The sequence below is a fragment of the Ailuropoda melanoleuca genome, chromosome 16, assembly GCF_002007445.2.
Source record: "Ailuropoda melanoleuca isolate Jingjing chromosome 16, ASM200744v2, whole genome shotgun sequence".
Classification (NCBI taxonomy): domain Eukaryota; kingdom Metazoa; phylum Chordata; class Mammalia; order Carnivora; family Ursidae; genus Ailuropoda; species Ailuropoda melanoleuca.
In genome coordinates this window covers 77,984,029-78,000,021 of record NC_048233.1, presented here as the reverse complement: position 1 = coordinate 78,000,021, position 15,993 = coordinate 77,984,029, and the positions used below count along the sequence as shown (strand labels likewise).

Below are 15,993 nucleotides of genomic sequence, written 5' to 3'. Positions count from 1 at the left end.
CCCCATAATGCAACAGTCTGTTACTAAAGTTGAAGAATGCAGTCAGTGAGTATGATCCTATTCCTCCTTTCTATCCTTCTAAAAATGGCCTCTGATCCCTCCTTGACAGTTGCACCAGGCATCTCTGTCCTTTTGCAATCTCTGTGTGGTTCCTAGCAATTCCAGGTGCTCCGTGATGTTCTCCACCTCTCATCCTCCAGGAGCTCCCCCTCCTTTCTATGCTTCAAGATCGGCCATGTGTGGATGAGCGTTGCTCAGGTTGTGCTGATGGCATAAGTGCTCTCCAACTCCACCTGGAGTGCTGATACAATCTTTCCAAGTCACAGTACAGGGATGGCCTGTAGGTTTTACAGAGACCCAAAGAAATAGCACTTTTCCTGACATAGTATTGTCTCTTAAAATGTCAATGGCTTCACATTGTCCATAGAATATACTCCAAAGTCATTAACAAGGTCTTCCCAGTTCTATGCTGTCTGGTCTTGCCCACTTCTCCTGCTTAATGCATTGCTGCTCTATTATCTCTCTATTTATCAGGGTCCAGCCACCCTGAACTTAGGTGCCCCTGTTTTTTGATTTTTTGAGTGATATTTATTAAAACTTTTATATATTCTATCTCATTTCATCCTCACAACAATTATATGGGGAAGACTGGCTATTTCCATTTTATAGGTAGGAAATCTGAGGCTTAGTGAGTTTAAATGCACTGTTCCCGATCTCGCAAATAGTGAGTTGTAGACTTGGGGTTCACACTTAGCCAATCTCTGTCCTGGGCTTGCTTCTTAATCATTATAAGCTCATCTAAGACCTTACCTTGACTCATAGTTATATCTCCTCCAACATCTAACTCAGTGCTGGATACCTAGGAGTTGCTTGATAAATATATTTCAAATGGATAAATATAATCATGGTCTGAGATAGAGATAAAGTTTGCTCTAACCACGTGGATTTGCTTCTGTCTGTTGATCTCATTTCTCAAATTCCATCTCTCAATTTCATTTTTTGCAAAAGGGCATGTTTTATTAAGTGGTACTTAGCATGGTTCAGAGCTAAAATTCTAGTCTTCATGACTTTCATTATTACTATTGTCATTACAGACTACAAATAATTCCCGAGCATCTATTGTGTGCAGGCAATTCTATTGGTTACTCTTTCTGCTGAGTTCTGTTTTATCTCAAATGCACAAAAGAAACTCATAAAGAAAATGGACTTTACAGGTTAATTGGACCAATTATATTCATGGTAAATGATCTCGCCCTTCTTCATTCCGGAAAGATAACTGAGCACCATAATTGTTCACTTGGCACCAGAATAGCACGTGAAGATCCGATCTGGTTTTAGTGGCATATCCCAAAGGGAAGCTCAGGCTTATATCTTCTCCCGGCACCATTGGAAGGAGGATTCCCGTGGAGTGAATAGAAGGCCCCCCCCCCCTTTTTTTCCTAAGGTAAAGTGAAAAATTGTGGACTTCAGTTGAAATTCAAATGAAGTTATTATTTATGTTCATGAAGTAAGTATTGTGTTTAACCAGAGGAATCCTCAGTATATCACTATATGGACAAACCCCCCTCTAATTCTTAATATAATCAAACCGTAACGTAGTTTGACTGTGAAATACAGTAAGGTTTTCTTCCTTATTAACGTATGTGATGGAAAAAGCTGAAATGTCTCCAAATATCTTGTGTTCAGTTCCTTTTTCAGTGAAACAGGCAATTAGGTGTGTCATGATGGATGTTTTCATTCTCACGAACCCTCTGTAGCTCTATGTAGTTGTGTGGGGTACTGTTGTCTCTCCGTGTATTCTGCAGGAAAATTATTAGCCCTTAAAGTAGGTCAAACTATAGAAATATTAACTTGAGTCAACATTTTCATGACCTTAAAACATTTCTTTTTCTATGTTAGGCAGTGCATGGAATAGGAGCTCTTTAAGAGAAAGAATACGATTGTATCTATCATCTATCATCTATCGATCTATCATCTATCATCTATCTATCATCTATTTATCTATCATCTATCATCTATCATATATCTCTATCTATTATCTATCATCGATCTATCATCTATCATCATCTATCATCTATCTAACCTCTATCTATCATCTATCATCTATATCTCTACCTCTATTTATATGTAATCTCTCTATATCTATTTCTCTCTATATATCTATCTATACCTATATCTGTATCTATTTGTCTCTATTTTTTTCACTTTTTTAAATATCTGAGATTTTTATACAGAAATACAGATATAGATATGGTGGCAGGTGCATGTGGCCTGGAGAGGACTGAGTGCTCAGAGCTCAGTTTCTTGTAGATGACCACTCTCGAAGCATCTACCTCTTAGAAAGGTCTCCCTATAAGGAGGTGTTTGAAAGATGGGCAGGAGAGATGTTTTATGGGGAGAAGTTTTCTGAGCATCCCGTGACTCTAACAAGGCATGCAGCCAGCTTTAAGTCTACGAATAAATGACAAATAAAAGTAGCCCAAAAAAGCTCTTTTTTGTGTGTCTCCATACATAAGAATACTATTCAATATATTTTGCATTATATTTCACTCATTCTTTTCACAAGGATTCTTAGAAGAAATAATATCAAAGTTGGTAATAAGAATAGTAATGTTTTGCTCAAATTCTTGGCTGATTTACTTGTCTTTTGGAATGCTACTAATTGTATAAATGGGCTGGTGAAAAGTTTTGAGGGATGTTTGTGGTCTGCACAGAGCAGTGGATAGGACTTGCTTGTATGCAACATGTTTTATTCTTGCCTCTATCTTATGTCCTGGTCTGGCATTTCCTTTTCACATTTTCTTATTTAAGTTATTTACCTGTGTCTTATGTCTCACCTTAGACACCTTCAACCCTTTGTTAATTTGTAAAAGTATTGACATACATATTCACATATGTATACATTGACATGTATGTTTATTTTCTATTTTAATAACTGGAGAAGCAAACAGGAAAGATTGGGGAAGAAATGTCTCTTGCAATGTTCATTCCCAATATAATTCTGCAGTCAAGCCCAGCAATCTCCCAGCTTGTGTAAAAGCCACATATCAAAGAAGGGGAGGCTTCTGGATGGCCACATGTGAAACTCTAAGGAGTCAGAGACTAGGTACAGTTGGAAGTCCTTGGGAGGTAAAGCAAATATATCTGAAGACAGATTACCGAGGTGAAGAAATTGTGAAGTCATAGAGAATGCAATCCATAGTTTTAGCTTCCAGTTTTCAAAGTGCTTACTCACATCTGTGATCTCTTGAGGGCCACTGAACTAAGGAAAGTAGGTGAGACAATAGTTTAAAGTCCATCACATAGCATCTGAGCAAAATTAAGTGTTTTTTTCCCCTCAAGCATAACAGATTTTTATTTTTTATTTTTTAAAAGATTTTATTTATTTATTTGAGAGAGCGAGAGAGCGAGAGAGAGAGCATAAGCAGTGGGGGAGAGGGAGAAGCAGGCTTCCCGCTGAGCAGGGAGCCCAATGTAGTGTTGATTCCAGGACCCTGGGATCATGACCTGAGCTGAAAGCAGACATTTAACCAACTGAACCACCCAGGCATCCCTCAAGCATAAAAGATTTTTAAAGCCTTGGATCTAAAGCAGAAATATTAGCTCAGAACCCTAACAGTGATAATTGAGCTCTTTTTTCATTGTGCTGTGCTGGAGTAGTAGGCGTCCTGGGGTTTTAACACAGACAAACGGAGATGGTGCTTCCCACTTTGCTAGTAACACACCTGGCTCCTGTGTCTGCCTCGGAAGGAAAGAAGACTGTCAGAAGTTGAATTCCACAACTTCCTGTATTAACAAATCATCATCAGCTTGGTGGCACAAAACAACACAAATTGATTTTCTCACAGTTCTGGAGGTCAGAAATCCAAACTCAATATCACTGGGCCAAAATCAAGGTGTTGACAGGGCTACTCTCCACCCAGAGGCTCCATTGGAGAAGCCAGTCTTTGCTTCGCAGGCCTGGTGGTGCAGGCAGTCTCTTGGTTCTATCACTCCAGTCTCTGCTTCTATGGCCACATTGCCCCTCGTCCTAAAATAAGCAGAGAAGCAGAGATTGGTGGTATTGTCAGCTTCTGCAAGCTATGGAGCACAAGAGATTGCAACCCCAAGGAACAAGAAGAGGTAAGAAACTATTCTTCCTTAGAGACTTCAGAGAGACCACGGTTCTACGGATGCCTTGATTTTGGACATTTAGCCCTCAGTCTGTAGTCAAATCTCCCTCTGCCTCCTTCCTATAAGGGTATTTGTGATGGCATTAAGGGCCCACTCTGACAATCTCCCCAACTCAAGATACTTAATTTTGAACTTCATGAGTCTTTTCTCATATAAAGTAATATTCTCAGGTTCCAAGAACTAGAACTTGGATATCTTTACAGGCCATATTCAGCTTACTGTATTGCTCCAAACCACTCCGTATGGTCAGTTTGCTATTTTGTTTTGTTTTAACTCTTTACAGGAAATTCAACCACATCATGAACACAATTATCCATTGGTTAACATTTTGTTTCCTTTCGGCAACCATTTGAGTGCCATACAGGTGGCAATGGCTCCCATTCCTATTATCAAAGGAAAACTAATATTCAAGTCACACAGTTTTAACTTTATGCATAGCTGTGTTCTTGGTTTTGTGGATAAAAAGTTGAATAAAATGTAATTATTGCTTTCAAAGAAATTATTGTAAATGCATTTCCAAGGGTATTCCAAAATATGATTAGAACAATACAAGTATGCTTCTTCGTGTAATTCTCTAGTAAAGACAGAAGGAGTCAATGACCAGCAGAGAAACCAGAGCATTCCCTCAAGCTTCCTTTTTCATATCTTTCACAAGGTGCTCCTGCAAGTGCAAAGAGAAAAGATAAACAACTCAATCACCCTCTCTGGAAAAGGAGGAAAAATTAGTTGAAAAATATATGGTGGCAGGGAATAAAAGGTAGAGCATAGTGAGTGTTGTAGGTGGTATTGTAATAGTGTTGTATGGTGACAGATGGTAGCTACGTTTGTGGTGAGGACAGCATTCTGTATAAACTTGTTGAATCACTGTGTTGCACACCCGAAACTAATGTAACATTGTGGGTCAGCCATACTCAAAGACAAAAAATATGGTGACACACACAATGTCATGTGCATGATAACTGATCTCCCACAACATAGAACTGACTTCTCAGTTGTCTGAAAAGACTGGTATCCACTATGGCATGAACCTGTTTCACAATGAACAACATACATGTGCCAGTTGGGTAGTTCCATGATCTAACATGGCAAATGATAGGGGAAGTTGATATACTGATATACTGACATATTTATTAATCTTTTCACAGAAAAGGACCATAGAAATACAAAATTGATGGATGAGAAAAATTTCACCAAAGTGAAAGAGTTTATACTTTTAGGGTTTACAGCAGACTTGTGGTTACAGAGAGTACTCTTTGTCATTTTCCTCATCATCTATGTTGCCAGTCTCTCAGGGAACATCACCCTGATTTTTCTGATCTGTGCTGATTCTCGGCTCCACACAGCCATGTACTTCTTCATTGGGAATCTTTCATTCCTGGATCTCTGGTACTCTTCTGTCTATGCTCCCCAAATTCTTATAACCTGCACCTCAGAAGACAAAAGCATCTCCTTTGCTGGCTGCCTAGCTCAGTTCTTCTTCTCTGCTGGACTGGCATACAGTGAATGTTACCTGTTGGCCTCCATGGCTTATGACCGCTATGTGGCCATCTCCAACCCTCTGCTTTATTCACAGGCAATGTCCTCAAGGTTATGTGCAAGTCTTGTTGCAGCTTCATACCTTGGTGGCTTTCTTAACTCAATCATCATTACCAGCGAGACATTTACCTTGAGCTTCTGTGGGAGCAATATCATTGACGACTACTTCTGTGATCTGCCCCCCCTTGTCAAGCTGGCCTGTGATGTGAAGGAGAGCTACCAGGCTGTGCTCTATTTCATACTGGCCTCCAATGTCATTGCTCCCACTGTGCTCATCCTTGCCTCCTACCTCTTCATCATTGCTGCCATCTTGAAGATCCGCTCCACCCAAGGCCGCCTCAAGGCTGTCTCCACCTGTGGCTCTCACCTGACAGCTGTCACCTTGTACTATGGCTCTATTCTCTTCATTTACTCCCGACCAAGTAGCAGCTATGCCCTGGAAAGGGATAAAGTGGTGTCGGTTTTCTACACTGTGGTGATACCACTGTTGAATCCCTTGATCTATAGCTTAAGAAATAAAGATATTAAAGATGCTCTAAAGAAAATGTTAGATAGGGCACCATTTTTTAAATGAAAATACTTGGGAGACATGGCTATATCTTTTTTCTAGGTTATTTCCATATCATCGTTATTAGCCTAGACTCTCAGAAATAACAAAAATAAGCAAAAAAATAAAATCCTGGATAATATGGAAACACTTGACAGCAATTGTTTTTTAAGTTGGCACTAATGTATTTGAATACATGCTTAAAATAAATAAGGTGGGTATATTTGGAAAAACTGCTATGTCTGCCACCTGGGAACAGTCTAAAATTCCTGGGATTCTGAGGAGGGTGAACGAGAGCAGTTTTCATTTTGTTTTGTTTGCCGTGATACAAAGATTTTTTTTTTTTTTGGCAACAGATACAGGAAATCACCAATATCTCAGAATCACAGTGAGCTTTCAGTGGAGTATTTCCCCAACAATTAGAATAATCAAGGGCAGGGACGCCTGGGTGGCACAGCGGTTAAGGGCGTGATCCCGGCGTTATGGGATCGAGCCCCACATCAGGCTCCTCTGCTATGAGCCTGCTTCTTTCTCTCCCACTCCCTCTGCTTGTGTTCCCTCTCTCGCTGGCTGTCTCTATCTCTGTCGAATAAATAAATAAAAATCTTTAAAAAAAAAGAATAATCAAGGGCAAAAGAACAGCAGTTGTATGAAGACAGAAATAGACATGTAGATAGATATAGATAGAGAGACAGAGAGACAGATTCAAAAAGCTTTTGTACCCATGAGAAGATTCATTGTGCAAATCTGTACTAGGTGAAGCAATAAACAGCCATTAAAGTCTTATGAATGTTTGTGTTTCTTTGCTTGTTCAGCTTTATGCATGAATTCATGACAACTTGGACAATAGCTCATCATAATGTCTCTCATTTCCTAATTTTAAGTCTTTTTACATATAAAACATGAAGCCTTACCCACACAAAAAAGCTCTAGTGTTGGTAACCAAGCCTATTCATTCGCTAGTGTTGCCATAACAAAATACCACAGACTGGTTGGCTGAAACAACAGAAATTTGTTTTCTCATAGTTCTGGAGGCTAAAAGGCCAAGATCAAGGTGCTGTTAAGGTTGATTTGTTCTGAGGCCTCTTTCCTTTGCTTGTAGGCGGCCACACTCTTGCTTTCTCCTCACATGATCTTTTCTGTGCACAAGCAAACCTGGTACCTCCTTGTGAGTCCAAATTTCCATTTCTTCTTTTTATGAAGACTTGGATCAGAATTGGATTAGGGCTCACCCTAACCATCTCATTTTAACTTATCACTTTTAAAAAAAAATTTATTTATTTATTTTAGAGAGAGAGAGACAGCATGAGTGGGAGGGAGCAGATGGTGAGAGAGAGAGAATCTCAAGCAGATGCCATGCTGATCACAGGGCCCCAAGAGGCTTTATCCCCAGGGTCCCAAGTTCATGACCTGAGCTGAAACCAAGAGTTGGACCCTTAGCCTACTGAGCCACCCAGGTGCCCCTTAACTTAATCACTTCTATAGAGGCCCTATTTCCAAACACACATTCTGAGTCACTATTAGTCGACATATGAATTTTAAAGGGCTGCCATTCAATCCATAATGTCAGGGATTAATAGGAGTTTCCTGATGAATGAGACAGAGAAACGGAGCCTGGAAGCACAGTGGAGACAAGGAAGCATAGAAGATCTGGCAGTAAAAAAAAATTATGGACCACAAATGACGCACTCTAGAAAAGTTTAATTAGAACAATTTGGAGAGCTTCTATTATCAGACACATTTATGATTCTATTGTGACTTAATGGTATGAGAGTGAGATTTTAGTAAAATATTTTTTATCTCATCATATCCTAATTAACATGCCATCCTCATACTCTAAATGAACTCTAATTGATTCTTTAGAGACTGAGGTGTATATTTCTGGGCTGTTCTGTGGAAGAGGTCTCAAAGGTCTGTTGAGAAAATACATATACCGAGTCCAACAAAGCATGACAAAATATCAGAGGAAAGGGAAAAGCCTGTCACTTCCAGCATCTGTCCTTCCTGGCCAAGGGTAAGCAACTGGAACCAGGGGTAGTTAAGTGGTTTCGCTTCAGCTCAATGAGAAGGGGGATCCAGAGTCAGGCATGGCTCTCAAAGGATCGCTGTTATGCCAAACACACACACACATTCACACAGACGCACAGTCTTCTAAATAGGAGTCCACTAATGAGGTGCCTAACTTTCATCTAGAATTTGAAATTCAGTCTGGTCATGTACTCACTAATACAGTGGGGTAAACAAAAGGAGAATATGGTTGACATACTTTTGGACTATAGTGGGACTGGTGGTCTGTGCTGTCCTAGCTACTGTGTGTGATATTTTCATTTCTTGCTACTAGTTTTCAGGTGTTAGAGGGACACATTCTTCCCCCAAATGTTTAGTGCTCCAGCGGAGGGAGCAGGAAACAGGAGAACACACATCTTGAGAAACCATTCTACCTGGGATGTTTTAGCACGATTGGCTCAGACTTTTTTTGTGTCTTTTATTTCACATCCACACTTTCATTGCAATTTATTTCAAATTGAAGATGGATTTTAGGACATCCTGATGGTTATGAGTGTGATTTTTTAATAATCTTTAATAATCTCCCTTCTAAAGTGATACAGTACGCTGAGTCAGGAAAGTCCAGTTGAGGGTAAATTTGTCCTAAGTAGTTTGTATTAGGTTAGAAGTAGACAGTATTTTGGGGGAAAACAGCTTCAAGATAGAAAGATGTATCTATATACACATTTATTCATTCTAGAAATATTTATTAAGTGCTAATTAGTTGCTGGGAACAGTTCTATATATGCTGGGAACAGCAGTAAACAGAACAGAAAAATTGTACTGACCTGTGTCATTGCATGTTGACGGGGAAACATGGACAATAAACCATATTCAGGAGTTAGAAGATGACAGTACGTCTTGGGGAAAATAGAACAGAGTCTGGGTTCACACCTCATCTGCAAATCCCATTCAAATGTCATTTTCTGACAAAGGCCCATTCTCATCACTCTATTTCAAATCCCATGCCCTCTTCCCACCAGCAATCCCCATCCTCTTGTTTTGCTCAAACTCTGCTCTATTTTCCCCAAGACAATTTGTGTTGGAGTAAAGGCCAAAATCCTCCATATGGCTTCCAATAGACTTTGTGCACTGATCACTCTTGTGGTTCACCTACTGTTTCCTCTCTGCACCCCGTCTTTACTTAACCTCTCTCAACTCTTTGAGCTCACCAGACTCTCTCTCCTGCGAGGGCTCTGATATGTGTTCTTTTTTCTCATCGAACTGCTCTCCTCTCCTCCTCACCCTTACACTGGGCTAGCACTGGGCTCATTTCCGTCTCTTTTCAATATCTCTTCTTCTGTGAAGACTTTGAGCCGTAGACCAAAAAATTATTAATTTTTTTTTCAGTTTTTTGCCTCTCTAGAGGGCAGGAGTAGAAGAGTAGTAATGGGCACTGTCAGATATTTTCATTGTTCCCCCAAGTTATATAGTATTAAGGATGAACTTAATAAGGCACAGGTGTTTTTCATTGTATAGATGAACGATAACACAGCAGAGGAAGTTCATAGTAACTATTGGGATAATGGCTATCACCCATGGTTTATACATTATCAACATAATGCCCATAAATCCCTGCCGAGATAAATATTACTCAAGCTTGAGCAAATTCAGAAAAATTTATAGTGTACAAATGAACACCAGCATAGCACAATAAATGTGAAGCTCTTGGGATGTGAAATTATTAAGGGGAAATCAATCATGTGAGTAATTTAGTTTGACTGAAGTCCTAAATCGGTGAAGACAAGTAGTAAGAGAGAGTCGTAAAGGTAAGTTAAAGCCCACGTATGGAAGGGGGTGCAGGACTAAAGCATCTGTGCTTTGTGTGCCGATGAGACGAGATCCATTATATGGTAATACTTGGAGGAATGAGTGATCTTCAGGATTCCAAGCTGTATCTACCACAGTATCACCGATCAAGTCATGTCCTCTCCAAGCATCATCAGCTACATTTGAAAGTTAAGGACACCTAATATTTAAATATTAAGGTACCTCCCTTCCTAACAAGCAGACCAGTAGACTTTGGGGTAGAAAATTGATGTTTACAGTCCAGTTACCACTGATTCTGGCTTAGCTCAGAGGAGAATGTTCTGAACATGGAAGTAAATCACAATCCTCTCTTAGTTTTAGCTTTTTCCCACTACCTTTTTAACGAAGGGCTAGTCAGCTGGTATCAGCCCCAATTCCATATGTTTTGAATTAGATTCCTCCTTTTAGCTTCTCCCTCAGAGTTTTAGAGCTTCAAGGTAATTTGGAAGGATTCATGACTTCTCAATCATCAACACCAAAAATTGTGCTCTTCCTAATATGCAGCATGTACTATTTCCAAAAACAGCTCACCTATATATGAGAATCTCCTTGATCAACAAGAGAAAGTGGGGGGAAATGTTCTTAAAAAAGGCTTTTTAAAAGATCTTTTTATTAAGTAAAGAAATTCTGGTTGTCAGAGGACTATATATTGCCCTAACCAGGAGAGCAAGAGAAAAAATAATTTACTTATAAAAGACATAAATGGCTTAACAGTTGAGAGCACATATTCTTGATAAAGAAAATTCCGTTTTTAAATACCAGCTGCTTTTGATCTGTTCTGTGACTTTGGAATTTTTTCTTAAACTCCATGAGAATCATAATAGTTCCTACTTCATGAAGTTATAGAAAGGATTAGTGGCTCAAGATTAGTATTTAGAATATTAACTGGCACATAGTATTATATTATATTTTATTATATTTTATTTTATCATATCATATCATCATATCATATCATCATATCATATCATATCATATCATATCTAATGCAAATGTTGTATTGATAGTTACAGGAGTGTTACAGTCTGTTGGTATTGTACAATAATGAGCACAATGCCTGACACGTAAATTCTCAATAATGCATGAAGGATACTAAAATTTTTTGAGCACTTACTATGTATTTAACATTGTTGGATATTTTCATGCATGTCTTCTTCACTCAATCAAACAACCAGTTGGGGGCTTCTTTTTCTTTTTTCTTTTCTTTTCTTTTTCTTTTTTCTTTTCTGGTGGACTAGGGGACTTTCTCTGCATTAAACAATTAATAAGTGAAGGCCCTAATTTCACAATCAGATTCTAACACTAATTCCTATGGTCTACCCAAGTCACAGACTGAAGTTTTATCATTCTAGGTAATCAAGGATGAAAGTCCATAAATGTCCTAATAATTACTGACTTAACTTATGCCTTTGTTTACTTATTTCAATAGAAAAATCACAAAATGATTTTTTTTCCCCTCCAAGTCCTTATCAGGCTTTCTTCTCTGTGGACATGGAAGTAGGAAATCGTACCATTCTCACTGAATTCATCTTGGTGGGCTTCTCAGCAAACCCACGGTGGCAGCTGATTCTATTTGGAATTTTTCTGGTGCTCTATTTGATGACTTTGTCAGGGAACATGACCCTGGTTATCCTAATCCGAATTGATTCCCGTCTGCACACCCCTATGTACTTTTTCATCGGCAATCTGTCCTTTTTGGATTTTTGGTACACTTCTGTGTATACTCCCAAAATCTTGGCTAATTGTGTCTCAGAAGATAAACGTATTTCCTTGGCTGGATGTGGAGCCCAGTTGTTCTTTTCCTGTGTTGTAGCCTATACTGAGTGCAATCTCCTAGCAGCCATGGCGTATGACCGGTATGCGGCAATCTGTAACCCGTTACTTTATTCAAGTACTATGTCCAGTTCTCTCTGTACTGGGCTCGTTGCTGGCTCCTACTTAGGAGGGCTTTTGAATGCCATCGCCCATACTGCCAACACTTTCCGCTTGAGTTTCTGTGGTAAAAATGTCATTGACCACTTCTTCTGTGATGCACCGCCATTGGTAAAAATGTCTTGTACAAACACCCACGTCTATGAAAAAGTCCTCCTGGGTGTGGTGGGCTTCACAGTCCTCTCCAGCATTCTTGTCATCCTGATTTCCTATTGCAACATCCTTCTGGCAATCCTGAGGATCCACTCAGCCTCGGGAAGGCGCAAGGCCTTCTCTACCTGTGCTTCACACCTCATCTCGGTCATGCTCTTCTATGGATCCCTGCTCTTCATGTATTCAAGGCCAAGTTCCACCTACTCCTTAGAGAGAGACAAAGTGGCTGCTCTGTTCTACACCGTGGTCAATCCACTGCTCAACCCTCTCATCTATAGCCTGAGAAACAAAGATGTCAAAGAGGCCTTCTGGAAAGCAACACAAACCGTAAGGTCACAGAGATGAAGGTTATCTTGTTACAGAATGTTCTTAATTTTCCAAATTATTGGCTTATATGTATGTTGGTAATCATTGCAATTTTCCAGTAAATACAAGTCATACTTAAAACAATGACACATTGAGAAAACCACTCTATTATTATTTTGTGATTAAATTATTATAAACCTATTAATTTTGGGTTGTTTGGTGTTTCACAATATTGTATTTTACTTTTTTGTACTGCTAGATTTATATAACACTTATCCCCTTGATTATCTTTGGGGGATCTTGGAAAGAGAAAAGAAATTGGATAGTTTTTGTGGATGCAGTTTGTCTTTGAACCTTGGCAAGCAAATTTTATTGTGTGGGGAAAAGATCTACAATGGTTAAACTGCTGGAAATTTACTCAAGATTTTACAAATATTTATTTTTAGTAATGCGTTCTCTCCATACTTCTTTGTAAGGTTTTAATTGAGTATACAGAAAATACCTTTGTAAACCTTGTGCCTTCTATATCAATTTAATATTAGCAATATGTTTAAGAGTTGTTTAGAACGAGCAAATAAACAGCCAAAATACCTTTCTAAACCCATGGAGAGATATGTGTCTCTGGAATTGTATATCACTTCAAAAGAGTGCTCTCTCCATGGAGAATAGAATGCGGATTCTGCTTTATACTCTCTCACTTTGTACCACCACATATTCTCTGTGAAGGAAAAGATCAAGACCAAGTGGAACAAACTGTAACAAATAAACCGACTAACAAAAACCCCACCATATTCTAGATCCACTCCTTTTTTTCCCCCACCGGAAGATTTTAAATATAAAGAAACTTACAGCTCAATATTTAGTACATGACAGATTTGGTCGATATTTTTTTCAATACTCCTTACAACCACAGTGAAAAATAAGGATTATTAGTCACATGTGACAAATGAGTAGCTTGTGCCTCACCAGTTAGTACTTTATTATTGAAAGACTATTGCTATTGCTGTAATGGGCACAGTTATAAAATGCATTTATTTATTCATTTGTTTATTTTTAAAGATTTTATTATTTATTATTTGAGAGAGAGAGAGAGAGATTGAGAAAACAAGTGGGAGGAGGGGCAGCAGGGAGTCTGATGTAGGACTCAATCCCAGGACCCTGGGATCATAACCTGAAGGGAAGGCAGAAGTTTAACCAACTGAGCCACCCAGACATCTTATAAAATGCATTTAAATTTTAGAACAAGTAGGTGGAGTCACTTCAGCACTTCCGTTAGCTCCAACTCTTCTGATCTTTCTTTTCCTCTGCATTCATCAAATCACACCTCATGGCCTTCTCTTTTCATTACAATATTCTTAACACTTTTAAATTACTTTTTCTAAAGGTGTTTATTAATTTTATTTGAGAGAGAGAGGTAGGAAGAGAGAGAGAGAGAAAGAGAAAGAGGAGGGGGAGAAAAGTCAGAGGGAGAGGGAGAGAATCTCAAGCAGACTGCCCGCTGAGCACAGAGCCCACCTTGGGGCTTGATCCCACTACCCTGAGTTCATGACCTGAGTCAAAACCAAGAGTCAGATGCTTAACTGACTGAGACACCCAGGCATCCCAACATTTTTTTATTCTTCTATTACAGAAGTTCTGTAAGTACTGTATGAGAAGGATTTGAGGTGAATTACACAAGTCTCCAGAATTTCTTCACATTCCCATAAAGCTCAGTATGTAGGGAAAAAAAAGAAACAGGTTGATCTTAGGGGAGATAGCAAAGTAAAATTTAATCTGTTGGGATCTCAGAAGCAATATATATACACTTCTATTTTGCTTTAAACCCTAATGCTGCTTTTTAAAACTATATTAAATTGAACCAATATTTTATACTATAGATTATAGTCTGATCACTAAAGCAAATCAAACTAATATGAAAAAAAACCTTTTTTCACTGGATTTATTTGGCTAGAAAAAAAGATGTGTTGTTTAAAAAAGCCAGCTCCCCAAGCTTCTTCTGAAGGAGTCCATTCTCCCTGAGCACTGATTTGAGAAATGTATGTCAACTCAGACTTCTGATTGTGTTAACCAGACAAGTTTTTTCAGGGCTTCTTTCACATCCTTATTCCTCAGGCTATAAATCATGGGGTTCAACATGGGGAATAGCACAGTATAAAATGTCGATACCATTTTATCCCTCTCAAGGGAATAGCTAGAACTTGGGCGAGAGTAGATGTAGAGAATGGAGCCATAGTACAAGGTGACTGAGACCAGGTGGGAGGAGCAGGTGGAGAAGGCCTTCCGGCGACCCTGGGTGGAGCGGATCCTCAAGATGGCAGCGATGATGAAGAGGTAGGAGGCCAGGATGAGCACGGAGGGGGTGATGACATTGGAGGCCAGGAGGAAGTAGAGCACAGCCTGGTAGCTCTCTTTCACATCACATGCCAACTTCACCAGTGGTGGGACATCACAGAAAAAGTCGTCGATGACATTGTCACCACAAAAATCCAGTGTGAATGTGTTGCTGGTGAGTATTATTGCATTGACAAAACCTCCAGTGTAGGAATATATAACCAAACAGATGCATAATCTCCTTGACATAACCTGAGCATAAAGCAGGGGGTTGGAAATGGCTGCATAGCGGTCATAAGCCATGGCGGCCAACAGGTAACACTCACTGTATGCCAGCCCAGCAGAGAAGAAGAACTGACACAAACAGCCAGCAAAGGAGATGCTTTTGTCTTCAGAGATGCAGGTCACCAGGATCTTTGGGGTGTAGACAGAGGAATACCAGAGATCCAGAAAAGAGAGATTCCCAATGAAGAAATACATGGGTGTGTGCAGCCGGGAGTCATTACAGATCAATATTATGAGGGTGGTATTTCCTACCACAGTCAGAGAGTACACACCAAGGAATACCACAAACAGGACCAACTGCATCACTGGGTCTGTCGTGAAGCCCACCAGGATGAACTCAGTCACCGTATGATTGCTTCTCTCCATGGTTTAAAGAGACCTCATCTACAAATGAAAGAGTGAAGAGTTTAATTCCCTCAACCCATATTTTGGGCGAGCAATCTCTGTGATAAGCCTGTGAGATACAGTCAAGGCTATAAATTGTTAGGACAAGGAAGATCAGAGCAGGAATCTTACCTGACTAGGGCAGGTGATGCAAGTGTCAACATACTCATTTCAATGAAATGCATTTAATAATAGGAAAGCTTGAGTGTTCTTGGGGGCTTATTCATTTTTTAAGAAAATATTTCTTGTGCCCCAGGTGCCCTCTAGGCATTGGGATACAGCAGTGAGGACAATAAGGCTGACCCTTATTCTATGGAGGCTTTATTTAGAAGGGAGACTATATAATAAGTAAATGAACACGTCAAAATATTTTCAGTTAATGTTAGAGATATTAAGAAAAGAAAAATAGATGGTAGGGTGAAAATGAACTGCGAGAGGAGCTAATTAAACTTAGACACTGAGAGGAAAAAGATGTTTCTTATTTCCCAGCTATA

The 15,993-nt window shown here is 39.3% G+C and overlaps 3 protein-coding genes across 3 annotated transcripts; 2 read left to right on the top strand and 1 right to left on the bottom strand.

The window, feature by feature from the left end:
• Positions 1-5,344: 5,344 nt before the first annotated feature.
• Positions 5,345-6,256, top strand: LOC100468758 (olfactory receptor 1013; the record flags this gene model as incomplete). The annotated part of the gene is made up of 1 exon (XM_002922681.3): positions 5,345-6,256. A coding segment is annotated over exon 1 (912 nt), but the record flags the coding sequence as incomplete, so codon positions are not given.
• Positions 6,257-11,584: 5,328 nt separating this feature from the next.
• LOC100468508 (olfactory receptor 9G4) lies at positions 11,585-12,538 on the top strand. The gene has a single exon (XM_011229251.2). The coding sequence runs from the start codon at positions 11,600-11,602 to the stop codon at positions 12,536-12,538; it is 939 nt and encodes a 312-aa protein (XP_011227553.1). The 5' UTR covers positions 11,585-11,599.
• A 2,007-nt stretch (positions 12,539-14,545) lies between these two features.
• Positions 14,546-15,481, bottom strand: LOC100468258 (olfactory receptor 1013). Its single transcript, XM_002922679.1, has one exon. It carries the CDS (start codon positions 15,479-15,481, stop codon positions 14,546-14,548), a length of 936 nt encoding a protein of 311 aa, XP_002922725.1.
• Positions 15,482-15,993: the final 512 nt, after the last annotated feature.